Here is a 13,137-nt window from a genome sequence, read left to right on the forward strand (position 1 = left end):
AGCTCCTCAGAAACAGAGGTTGTGCGAGAATTCTTCAGCATTATCCCATTTTACAAATGGGGAACGCTGAGGCTCAGAAAAATACAACTTTTATGGGGATTAGCCAAGTAACTGTGCATAGGGCTGCAACATAATTATGAGCACATTTTCAAAACTGCTACTTCAAAAAGGAAACCAGATTATCAGCCTAATCGGATGCATGTTTCCTCAGGGCCTAATTAAGCATTACTTTTTCCTGACATCCTCCCCTGGTCCACCATGATGACTTTTAATCCAGTGTGTGCTGAGAGTTCCATGGTCAGAATTCAATTACCAGACTTGAGGTGGCCAAATTAGGATTGGAACCACAGTGCACAGGGAGAGGCTGTTTAAACCTTCCCTATCCGAAATGGCCACAGGGAACTGCTATATGCCATCCTCCAAATAAGTCACTTCCTCCATGGGAACTAGGGTTGCCAACTTCCGGGGGGTGCTGGAGTTCACCCAGAATTACTACTGCTCTCCAGATGACAGAGATCAGTTCCCCTGGAGAAAATGGCTGTTTTGGACTACATGTAGGGTTGCCAACAGCCAGGTAGTAGCAGGAGGTCTCCTGCTAATTCAACTGATCTCCAGCCGATAGAGATCAGATCACCTGGAGAAAAATGGTGCTTTGGCAATTGAACTCAATGGCATTGAAGTCCCTCCCCAAACCCCGCCCTTTTTAGGCTCCGCCCCAAAATCTCCCACCGGTTGCGAAGAGGGACCTGGCAACCCTAACTCAGTGGCACTATACCCTTGCTGAGGTTGCTTCCCTCCCCCAAACCTCACCCTTCCAAGGCTCTACTCCCCAAATCTCCAGGAATTTCCCAACCTGGAGCTGGCAACCGTAAAGGGAACTGATCTCTGTGGCTGGGAGATCCCTGTATTTGTGATTCCAGGAAGCAGGAAAAGGGGACAGGCTATATGGGGGCTGTCAGGAAAGTGAAAGAATAGTGGGGGAGGAGGAGGAAATGAGATGCCTCCTACAAGTCCTTGCGGGTTCCCACTTGTTTCTACTAAATAAATATTTCTACTTAGTGCCACACAATAATTTTGCTTTGTGGAAAATTATTAGGATTTGGGTTTGTTTGTTTGTTTTTTTACAAGAAATCAGACAGCACGGCGGCAAATCTTTACTCAAGGAGTAAACAAAGCCAGACTCGGGGAGGGGATATAAGGGTTGGGATTGAGAGGAACTGTACACTGAATCAGTAGGTCATTATAAAGTTATTATAGCAAAATGACAATTACTGATTTTTTTTAAAGCCCTCCAGTGGGGTTTGTGTGTATGTGTGTGTTGTAACTGTGGGGAAAGGAAAATGGCACCAGTGTGGGTGGGACCTTCTGAAAAACACACTTTCCTGTTCAGACGGCTTGCTAACATGCTTGGATGGCATTCTTCCCAGAAAGATTGTCCCAAACCAGGTTTGAGGAACAATATACTGAGGATGGGGGAAGAATGAAAAGGGGACAATCGATTGTCATGGTTGTGCCCCCTCAACAACAACAAAAGCTGCAATTTGGAAGTGAAGGCAGAGAAAGACCTATGTGTGCATGAAGCCAATGTTTTGTAGAATGGCTCCACGTGTGCGTGGGAGAAGTTGCCTGGATTTTGAAAGCAGCGGTGAGCAAAAGGTGCATGGGGACGGCATGTACATGCCCTGTCTTTGCACCGTTCAGTGCTGGCACTGTCCCTTCCCTCCCTGTGGTGGTAGAAACACACTGAGCCAAACAAAATTTTGCAGTCCTCCCACAGCCTGGCAACCCACCTCTCTTCAACAGCTGACAGCTGATCACAGCTGAGTTTGTTTTTTTAAAGCCTTGTCAAAAGGCTAAAAAGGCAGAGGAACTGCCAGAGCAGAGCGTCACCATTTTGAAAATGGCACTAAATTCTGCCTCTTCCAGATTGGCTGTGGGCAGAGGTTCCATGTGGAGGCTCTGCCTGCAGCCAGGGTGCCATTGCTCCTTTAAGTTGGAGCAAAGAAGGTTTTTGTTTGTTTGCTGCAGCTTAAAAGAGAAAGCCTCAAGAGTCATGCTTGGAAAGAGTGTGGGCATTGTGTGAAAGCTCCTCAATAAAGAGAGCCACGTGGTGTAGCGGTTAAGAGTGGTGGTTTGGAGCGGTGGACTCTGATCTGGAGAACCGAGTTTGATTCCCCACTCCTCCACATGAGCAGCGGAGGCTAATCTGGTGAACTGGATTTGTTTCCCCACTCTTCCACATGAAGCCAGCTGGGTGACCATGAGCTAGTCACAGCTCTCTTAGCCCCCCCCCCACCTCACAGGGTGTCTGCTGTGGGGAGGGGAAGGAAAGGTGATTGTAAGCCGGTTTGATTCTTCCTTAAGTGGCTGAGAAAGTCGGCACATAAAAACCCAACTCTTCTTCTTCTAAAGCAGGGGAATGCTATGGTCCACCCAGGGGAAAAATCTCCATGTGGAAGCAGACTGGCAGGATTTTATTACACTAATTTGTCTGTACTTCTAAGCTACACCCTGACAAGAATTCCTGCTTCGGGTGCTAATTTGCTGGTGCTGCCCCCCACTATGGGTATCATTATGGGTGGACTGCCCTGAAGAGAGGAAGGCAAGGAGAGTCAGGAGCCCTCCTAGGGAAAACCTAATTGTTTTCTAGGAAATGGTGCAGAATCTACTAGCTCTAGATGTAGGATCGCTCCTAGGCTCACAATGTGCAGTTCTGCAGTTAAAGCTGATCCACGGGCTGAAGCTGCTAGTTGGTTTGAGTGTTTTATTTTAGTCCCTATTCCATTTGGCTCCTATAAAAAATATTTCTAAAACTCTTGGCAAACAAAAACACTTTGCAGCAACTCTACACAATCTGGAAAACATATCTGAACCAACTCAAACCTTCCAAATAATTAAAGCAATATGGCTGTGTGAGCTTTGTTTATTATTACTGTTATTAGAAAACACTTTTTTTTAACAGATTTTTTTTGGCATGACTATAATGATTATAGTTGGGTTATGGTACTGCTATGACTATAAATTCTTGGCTGTGATATTTAGCTTTTAATCTTACACATACAGAATTTCAAGCAGCTCAGCTTTAATTTATGAAGCAAATTTGTAGCTTCCATAGAAGAAATGTGTTAGAAAGAATCTGTCTGATTCTTAGGGTTGCCACCTCTGGGTTGGGAAATACCTGGAGATCTGGGGGGCAGAGCCTCAGGAGGGCAGGGTTTGGGGAGAGGAGGGTCTTCAATGGGGTATAATGCCATAGAGTCCACCTTCCAAAGCAGCCATTTTCTCCAGGTGAACTGATCTCTGTCTCCTGGAGATCAGTGGTAATCCCAGAGTGTGATTACAGAGTCTTCAAGTACCAAGTGAGTTCTATGTGCTCCAGGTAACCTGTAGAGTTCACAGATCTCATTGTGGGTGAGATGTATGAGCCTCATTTTTAAAACATTTATAATGGCGGCATAGAGTGAAGGTGGCATGGTATAGCCCGATCTTGTCAGATCTCAGAAGCTAAACAGGGTCAGTACTTGGAAGGGAGACCACCAAGGAAGGCTCTGCAGAAGAAGGCAATGGCAAATGACCTCTGCTTCTCACTTGCCTTGAAAACCCCTTGCTGGGGTTGCCATAGGTCGGAGACTTGATGGCACTTTACACACACAAACATGATGGAAGCAGAGAACCATGAGGAAACCTTGTTTTTGCTGGCCATGGAATTAAAGGAACTAATGACCCATTTGGCTGTTTGATGGAATATACAAGGTTTTAGCCTTTCCTTTATAGAGCACTCTTTGGTTAGGTGGCTAACATCAAAGCTAGATTTTTGTGTTTCTTGTGAAAACACACTTTTCCTTTGATATGCTCTGCCTTGTTTATGTTCCTACTAAGTAACCATGGGAAGAAAAATTCTCTTTTAGATGAGGTCCTTACTGTTTTGCAGCTTAAAAGGGCTTCTTCAGGTTTCATTGTTATTGGTTCCTCAATTCTTCTAACTTCGCAGGTGCGTCTTCAAAATGTTCTAATTTTCCTGGAAACTCTGAACATCTTCTTGCTTTTGATGGTTTGATCTATTCCACCCATTCTCCCTTGTACAGGATTCCAGTTTGCTTAAAAGCTGTTAACTTTGACCAGTCACCTTTGGTGATGTGAATGGTATTACAGTTCTGCATAAGTGGGTAGCCATTTTGGCAGCTTGCCCTTTTGTAGTTCTTCTTTTGGGTGGAGGCTTGGACAGTGCGTCAGTTCTGCCATCCAACCAAAGACATTTCTGAAAACAGCGCCATAATGGCATGCTTCCAGTTCCACCCAAGATTGGCAAGCAGCAGTTTTGAGAGCTTCAAGACTGCCTGGGCATGGAATCTCTTCTGTAATCACAAACTCTCTCACCCTGAGCAGGTTAAGGTTGGCAGGGATGCTTTTTAAAAATTCTCTATGCACTGCTTGTGAACACCTGCCCAGAGAAGGCGTAAAATGGCAATGATAAAAAGGATAAAATCAAGACAGGGACCTCCTCAGCATCCGTTCAACTACCAATTTCCTTCTATGCTGTCTGCAAATAGTGATGGGCTCTCTTCAGCTCAAATCAGAATTGGCTAGGTATTTGCAAACTTCCTCTGAAAAGGCTAACCTTTCTTTCATGAGTTCTCTCAAAAGAATGACTCATAATGTTGACTGCAAGTCATCGTATTGCCTTTTCAGTCGCCTCTCGAAATTTCAGCTCCTTTTGCACAGGCCAGGACATGAAAGCCGCCGGCAATTCATCAGACACAATCAAGGATTTCAAAACTCTCTTGTTCATAAGACACAGGCTTGTGCTGGGCTCATATTCTGCTGGCACTTTAATATTAACATTTGGGGCTTTTACACAGCTCTGCCTAAAATGTGATTAGTGCTGAGAGCTGGACCAAAACTGCACTACAACCAGAGAAACAATTTTGATTTTTGTACCATTTGATGTACCATTTGATGAGCTATTCAGAGAAAGATTATTAAGCATACTGTATTCTGCTTTTAAGCACATTGGCAGAATCTCACTTTACATTCCAAACTGGAGAAGAACTTTCAGAGACACTGTCCTTCAGTGTTACTCCTCTGAAGATGCCTGCCACAGCTGCTGGCGAAACGTCAAGAAAGAAAATACCAAGACCACGGTTACACAGCCCGGATAACCCACAAGAACCAACTTTCAGTGCATTCCTAAGGAGAGTTACTCCAGTCTAAGCCCATTCATTTCAATGGGCTTAGACTGGAGTAACTCACTTTAGGAATGCACTGTTCTTGAAGTAATGGCACTTGAGCCATTATATTTCCAAATTTTATGAATAGGACAAATTTTCATTCTCTTTCTGGTCATTTATGCATAGGTACTTTCACTCACGTTCACCCCGTCTGTCTCAATTGTTCCTTGGAGTTATGCATGACTTTCCCCTCCATTAGAGATGACCTCACTGCCAGCCCTCACAAATCCGGGACCTTCCCGTTCCTCTGTTTACTCGATTCTTCCCTCTCCCCTGAGCTCAGCCCAGGTGAAATCTCCATGCATAAGGCAAAGTGTGGGACACACAAGCTTCATTTCTATCACAGCCAATTACACAGCAGCATGTCCAGAGGCAGGGATTCAAATACTTCCTGCTTCCTCGGAGCTCTTTCTGAGCAGAAGAAAGGCTTTTTAAAACTGAGGCTTGGCTTTCTCCCCCCCCCCCCCGATTGCTCGGTTTTTGGTTTTATGTTTATGTTGTTAAAATGCTTTTTTATGCGGCAATTGAGTTGGGGAGAACTTTTCTCTCAAATATGCCAATTACGAAGCAGCATTTCAAGGGGCGGGGATTCAAATACTTCCTGATTTGAGCTTGGAGACTGTTGGTGCATAGACTCCCAACAGGAAAGTGTGGGTCCAGCGAGCAACAAACCTCAGGTGCATAAATGACCTGGGTGACCTTGGGCTAATCACAGCTCTCTCTCTCTCTCTCTCTCTCTCTCTCTCTCTCTCTCTCACACACACACACACACAGAGAGAGAGACAAAGGGTATCTGAGCTGTGACTCACAAAAGCTCATACCCTGCCAGAAATTTTGTTAGTCTTTAAGGTGCTCTTTTCTTGCTCTTTTCTACACACAGTGCCAATAACACTATCTGCAGCCAGAGATTTCCAACACACGAGGGCATGAATGAGCAGAGTATTGGGGGGGGGGGGGGGCCTGGCTAGATAGAATGGATCCATACTATCAATGGTGGTGTCTTCCACTGGTGCAAATAGGGAAAGTGCTTTGTGCTGGGGGAAGAAGCCACTTTTAGGGGAACATATCGGTAGGATCAGCTTTTCTTTAACAGTAGTTGCTTCCTCTGTGCTCTGCTGTACTAACAGTGCAATCCTAAACAGTTACACCTTCTTATGTCCGTTGAAGTCAATTGGCTTAGAAGAGTGTAGCTCTTCTTAGGACTGCACTGTAAAGCAACAAAGCATACCCGTGATGAACCCCTAATGTCTAGTCTGAAACTGAATAAAATGAAAAACACTCTTATCATCCAAGGCTATTTCCTGCCTTAAGATGCAGCTCCTACTTTTTTATAATCACAGCAATGAGAATCCAAAATAACTGAGCGTCAGTAAATTTATTTCAACAAATCATATTGAAATAAATGTGCTTAAGGCAACTAATTCTCACTTTCTGTTGGACTGTGCTCAGCACCAGTCTTTCTCTGCAAGTAATATGCCTCCATGGAGACAGCCCAGTTTCTTTAAGATATTTATATAGTTCAGTATCAACTGGTTTGTCTTTTTTCTATTAGAAGGCAAACACCTACTGATCAAATACCTCCTTCACACATCCTTAGCAATACCATGGATTCCTGGCTTCTCAGAATTCCTCTCCCACTACAAATACTTAGTCGTGTTTCCTGTCCCAATGTAGGACACTATCCGTAGGCTATCCCACCACAGCTCAACCTATTTACATTCATGGCACGTAAAAATATGGGAAGCAGATGCACTTCAAGAAGTGCTTGCAGAGAAAACAGCTCTAACCAGCTTATTTGAGTAGCATGCAATCAAAATAAACAAAATAAACAACATACATGTAAGGGAATATAGCTTATTTAATGCTATTCACGTGTTCATGTTAATCATTTTGTAACTTTGGCACCATACCATACTTTTCATTGCATGTGGGGCGGGGGAGGATAATCAACGGCTGGGACTGGCACAAAGTACGACTTATAGCGCAATCCTATGCAGAGTTACTCCAGGCTAAGCCCACTGAAATGAATAGGCTTAGACTGGACTACCTTTCCTTAGGATTGCACGGTTTGCACAACATTTAGTAAGTGATTAAGATGGTGTGAGGTGCAAGATTCCCCCTCGACCAATAAATGTACCTTAATTTTAGGGTAGCCCTGGAAAGTTCACTCACTTAAGGGATAGAGCATTGCAGTCTCCCAGTGCTCTACTGAAGCTCACGTGCTAGTAGATGAGAGAAGGCTTTCCCATCTCCAAGCCTGAGCTGCAGAATAGCAATGGAAGAGCGGGATCTGTTGTCCACACAATGAGTGAGTGGCTCAGCCCCCAACAAAACACCATCAAAAAAGGGGGAGGGTCCAATTTTGCACCCTGCAAATAAGACTATGAAATTAACATTAGCATGTTCAGCACAGCACTATCAGAGGCTCACCTGTGTTAGCAAGAACATTAATAAGTGCTTCTTTTAAATGACAGCCCAGATGTAATAGGCTTGGCTACCTCCCATGTTGACTGCCACTGCTGGATAATTAATTTTTCATCTACATTTAACCCCCACCCCCAGTGCAGTGGGACTCCCTCCCATGTAAGAGTGGATTCAATGGTAGCCCTAGCAGTGTAGTTCTAAGAACATAAGAAAGGCCCTGCTGGATCAGACCAAGGCCCATCAAGTCCAGCAGTCTGTTCACACAGTGGCCAACCAGGTGCCTCTAAGTAGCCACAAACAAGACGACTGCAGCAGCACCATCCTGCCTGTGTTCCACCGCACACAAAATAATAGGCATGCTCCTCTGATACTAGAGAGAATAGGTATGCAGCATGACTAGTATCCATTCTAACTAACAGCCATGAATACCCCTCTCCTCCATGAATATGTCCACTCCCCTCTTAAAGCCCTCCAAGCTGGCAGCCATCACCACATCCTGGGGCACATCTCTGTCATAAAATCCACTGACACTTTTTGCTGTCTTCAATTCAGCACAAACTGCAGGACACAAATGACAAACTAAACTTTCCTTTCCACTCTGATTGTCTCAGAGATTTGAAAGTAAACAAGCCAGGCAGAGTGGGGAAGTGAGTACTTCTTGTGATCAGGTTGTATGTCTTTTGCTGATGAGACAAAGGATTTCAGTCTCTAGGGTTTATGCCCAGCAGGAAATCCACTAAAATGACATCTTTCTGCACAGAGAGGAGCTGGCAGGGGATCACACTAAAACAGATAAAAATAATGCTAAAAGGGATCCCTGATATCCGTTTGCAACACTGCCACCAACTGTAGTTTGACACCACACGAATTAATACCAGGAGTACAAAAAAGAGGGCCACACCAATGCAGAGTCAAAGACGAGAAGAAGAAGAAAAATGACCACACAAATTGAACTATATATATTGTCCTACACCAGATATTAGGAGCCCCGTGGCGCAGAGTGGTAAGCTGCAGTACTGCAGTCAAAAGCTCTGCTCACAACCTGAGTTTGATCCCAACGGAAGTTGGTTTCAGGTAGCTGGCTCAAAGTTGACTCAGCCTTCCATCCTTCCGAGGTCGGTAAAGTGAGTACCCAGCTTGCTGGGGGTAAAGGGAAGACGACTGGGGAAGGCACTGACAAACCACCCCGTAAACAAAGTCTGCCTAGTAAATGTTGGGATGTGACATGACCCCATGGGTCAGGAATGACCCAGTGCTTGCACAGGGGACCTTTACCTTTTACACCAGATATTGCTTGGAAATGTCAGGATGCAAATGCAGATCTTGCACTTATGTATCAGAACTGTCCCATGAAAAAGGTTTTTTTGTTTATGGTTTTGGGGTTTTCTTGCTGATAGTACTAATTAAAGATATGATGAGAAATCCTTTCCCTTGGATACTAAGATTGTCTTACTTTGCTATTTAAGGGGCAGAGCACAGGAAACACACAAGGAATACAGTTTAAATTCAATTTCTGCTGCTTACATGTATATTGCCTCCTACTGGAAGGGAGTCACTGTACCATCTTTAGCAGAGTGGTTTAATAGAATCTGGGACATAGCTTTAACGTCAAAACTGAAATATTATGGGGAATGAGCATTAATTCACAGCCCATTCCTGAGGCTGGGGGCCGAATTGCCTCAGGAGGCGGTGTGACCCCTACGCTGACGTCTGTGCCACTTGTGCTGTGCAAACTGGCATAGACTCCGGCATGGGGTCAATTATGCCAAACCCCTTGGACGGTAGCAGCAGCATGGCCCTCGGATGCTGGCATAGCCCCCCATCGGCGTTCTCCCAGAGCAAGTCCCCGTGCCGGCATCCCGGGAGGCGTTCCTGGGGTGTTCCAAGGGGCGGGGCTCCCTTAAGGCAGCTTCCAAACCCCTTTCGCCCCAGGAACACCTCCTGGGACGCTGGCGGTCCTGTATCACCTTTATTGGTGGCGCAGGGCCACTTTCACCTATGGGGGAAAAAAGCCTTTTGTCCTATTTTTATATCAGAAAAAAGGCTTTTTTTCTCCTTCATGGAGGCCAGAAAGCCTCTGAGGAGGGTACTTAGCTGCGCTGTCCCGGCTGCCGCAATTCGCTCCCCCCACCTCAGGAATGAGCTGTCAGTCTAATAAAGTTTCTGATAAACTGATCTTTTTGTCATGCATCTGAATACCAATTTCAAAACACGTTTTAAAAGTGTTTTTTGTTACAATTGGTGAATTAGGCAAGAATCATGTACATCTTGATTTTGGCTCAATTTTACTTTTGATACTACGCAAAAAGAAAAAATAAATGATTTTGTAAAACTTCTGGGAAACTTTCTGCAGCTGGGGAAAGAAGACAGGAGAGGGAAACTGCTAGATTTCCAAGGGAAGACAACATCTGGCCCAGATTACAAGAGCCATTCATACTTCCCAGGTGGACAAAGCCAGTTGGCAAAGCCCCACTCTCTCTGACTCTCTCCCCTATACATGGATAATACTGCTATAGTTAGATTTCTTCAACATCAGCAATACCACAGAAAACTGGAAATCCTTGATATTACATTTTGGCCCTCTGACTTGTCCATCCAGGAATCGAACTTGTCTTTGAGAAGTCTGGAGATAAAGAATGCAGCCCACCAATGGCCACCCTCAGTTGCTAACAAAATCAAGGAGCAACCTAAGTCAAGTTTCTTAATGTACAGTAGACCTTATATAACAGCCCAATTTAATTCCTAACTATGAAACTCATTGGGAGACCATGTGCAAGTAAACATCTCCTTGCTTAACCTCCCAGTCTCGCTACTATAATTAAAAGAGAGAAAAATATACAGAAATCTACCTTAAGCCTTGCGATGGGGAAGGGGAAAACCTCATCTAGATAAATAAGCCTAAAGTAACAGAGTACATTGTGTCTTCGTCTTCTACTCCATAAGCAGTATGAATGAGTATGAATCACGATTACAATGCTGATTAAAGACTAAGAAGCACTGTCAATAAAAAAGCTGAAAACACTAAAAAAATGGAGTGACTTTGGGCTTTAAATGAAAAAGCCAGAGCTGATATGTGTGTATTAAGTGCCATCAAGTTGCTTCTGATTTATGGTGTCCGTATGAATTAATGACTTCCAAAGCGTCGTATCATAAACAGCCTTGCTCAGGTCTTGCAAACTGAGGATCTCGGGTCTTCCTCTTTTCCTGCTGCCATCAACTTTTCCTAGCATTATTGTCTTTTCCAGTGACTCTTGTCTTCTTGTAATGTGACCAGAGTATGATAGCCTCAGTTTAGTCATTTTAGCTTCTAGGGAAAGTTCAGGCTCAATATGATCTAGAACCCACTGATTTGTCTTTTTGACAGTCCATGGTATTTGTAAAACTCTCCTCCAATACCACATTTCAAATTAATCAACTTTTTTCTTGTCAGCTTTCTTCATTGTCCAGCTTTCATAGCTGTACATGGTAATGGAGAATATTATAGTATGACTTATTTTGATTGCTAGCAGCGCAACCTTACCCTTAAGAATCTTTTCTAGCTCCTTCATGGCTGCCCTTCCCAGTCTCAATCTCCTTCTGATTTCTTGGTTGCAGTCTCCCTTTTGATGATGGAGCCAAGGAATAGATAATCTTGAACAATTTCAGTTTCTTCATCATCAGCCTTAAAGTGTCGTTCGTCAGTAGTCATCACTTTTGACTTCTTGATGTTCAGCTGTAATCCTGCTTTCTGCTTTAACCTTCATCAGTAGTCGCTTAATCTCTTCACTCTTTTCTGCCAGTAATATGGTGTCAGCTGCATATAAGCTGCATTCAACCACAATGGATGCCCCTGATCAACGTAACTGTCTGCCGGCCAGCCAGCCAATATTGAGATGTTACAGGTGTCCTATTGTTCTCAAGATACAACTCAAAGAGCTGCTTCTGACTCATACAAATCCAGTATCTTTAGATAGCCCTGGCCATCCTAATGTACCAAGTCCAAACTGACACGAACACTTAGAGGAGCATTCCCTGCAGAATCCCCTTCCTTGCCTTGAACTTCAAAAATTGACTCTTGTGGAAGCATTAGGGACAAACTCTGTAGAGCATCTATGCCATCAGTGTGTTTGCTCTAAGAGGACAAAGAAGTTGCCCAAGCCTATTTCTGTATGAGAAAGTTCTGCAAGGAGACAAGTTAACCCCCCTGCTCCTGCATCACAGTTCGGATGCAAACTGGGGGTCTTGCCCATCTGCTATTCTAAAAGAAGAAACACTTGGAGGTCTGATCACACAATTTCTGGCATCGCATCTGGTGATGTGACTTTTCCGTCCGGGCCAGGACCAGAACATAAGCAGAACACTCTTCAGTACTTAGTTTGGGTCACGGGTTTCAAATATCTTATTGACACTTTTGCCTTTTGTTTATGGTCCCAAGTTCAGTTCCTAACATCTCTATATAAAGAATCATAGACAGCGGGTCTGTGAAAGACTACTATTTGAATCTTTGGATAGCTACTTGGAGAGTAGACAAAACTAGGTTAGATGGATCAGTGGTCTTACTCAGGGCCAAACTGCACAATATGTTTGTCCGTGAGTGGGGTTGTGGTTTTCCTAACAGAACTTGCTTTCCCTGTACAGGAGCTGTGGGGAACATACTCAAGCCCTGCAGGGCCTGATTTGGATTGGTACTGTGCAGTTGGGAAAAGAGGGGCTCCAGACTCCCCCCCCAAACCATTTTCCCAAGCCAAAATGGCTCTAGGGTGCATTATTTCCACTCAGTATTGCACATGCAACCCTGCAATGGGCAACAACAACAACAAAAAACCCAAGAGCCATTTCAGTTTGTGAAAATGGTGTGTGTGTGGAGAAGGCTGGAGCCCTCCCCCCAGCAGCAGGTTCCTGATCCGAATTGGGTCCTGTGGGGCTCGGTTAAGCTTCCCACTGCTGCTGTGCAGTGCAGGGAAAGAGCTGGGTCCTTCTTGACACAAAGATGTTAAGGACACAGGAAGACATCCAAAAAAGCAGCAACTTATTTGGAAGGCCACTTACTGAGGAAACTTCCCTCACTGCCTTGATTAGAATTGTTTCACGTTTCATACCTGCTCCATTAGTTCTTCCTCTGAATACGTCATCGTAAGCTTTCCACTGGGGTGTCACCTGGTACGCATGGATGAACACCACAAAGACCACTACCAAACACATTAGTGGTACTAGTACAGCAGTGAAAAGAGCCGCGTACATATTTGGAATAAAGCACCTGGAGGGAAAAGAGAGAAAAACGGTGTCATTTCTAAAGATAGGCATGTTGGATAGTAATAGGAACAAATTCTAGCATATCTGACAAGCTGCAAATTGGCTTAATTACCTACACAAATAAACTCACTTGAGGGCTTTTATTTACAAGGGACACTTAATTACCAGGTACACCATACAATAAAAAGAACATTTGATTTTTTAGAACGTGGTTCTCCTTTCTTCTCATTCCAAATGAACACTAAAAGGGATT

The 13,137-nt window shown here is 44.2% G+C and overlaps 1 protein-coding gene across 1 annotated transcript in view; it reads right to left on the bottom strand.

Moving 5' to 3' along the window:
* Window positions 1-13,137, bottom strand: part of ADGRV1 (adhesion G protein-coupled receptor V1) — a 321,712-nt gene that overhangs the window by 48,789 nt on the left and 259,786 nt on the right. Inside the window, exon 86 of the mRNA XM_056849141.1 lies at window positions 12,731-12,888. Within this exon, the coding sequence (XP_056705119.1) occupies window positions 12,731-12,888 (158 nt within the window). The remainder of the gene's footprint in view (window positions 1-12,730; window positions 12,889-13,137) is intronic.

The sequence above is a fragment of the Euleptes europaea genome, chromosome 4 (assembly GCF_029931775.1).
Source record: "Euleptes europaea isolate rEulEur1 chromosome 4, rEulEur1.hap1, whole genome shotgun sequence".
In the NCBI taxonomy this organism is placed as follows: Eukaryota; Metazoa; Chordata; class Lepidosauria; order Squamata; family Sphaerodactylidae; genus Euleptes; species Euleptes europaea.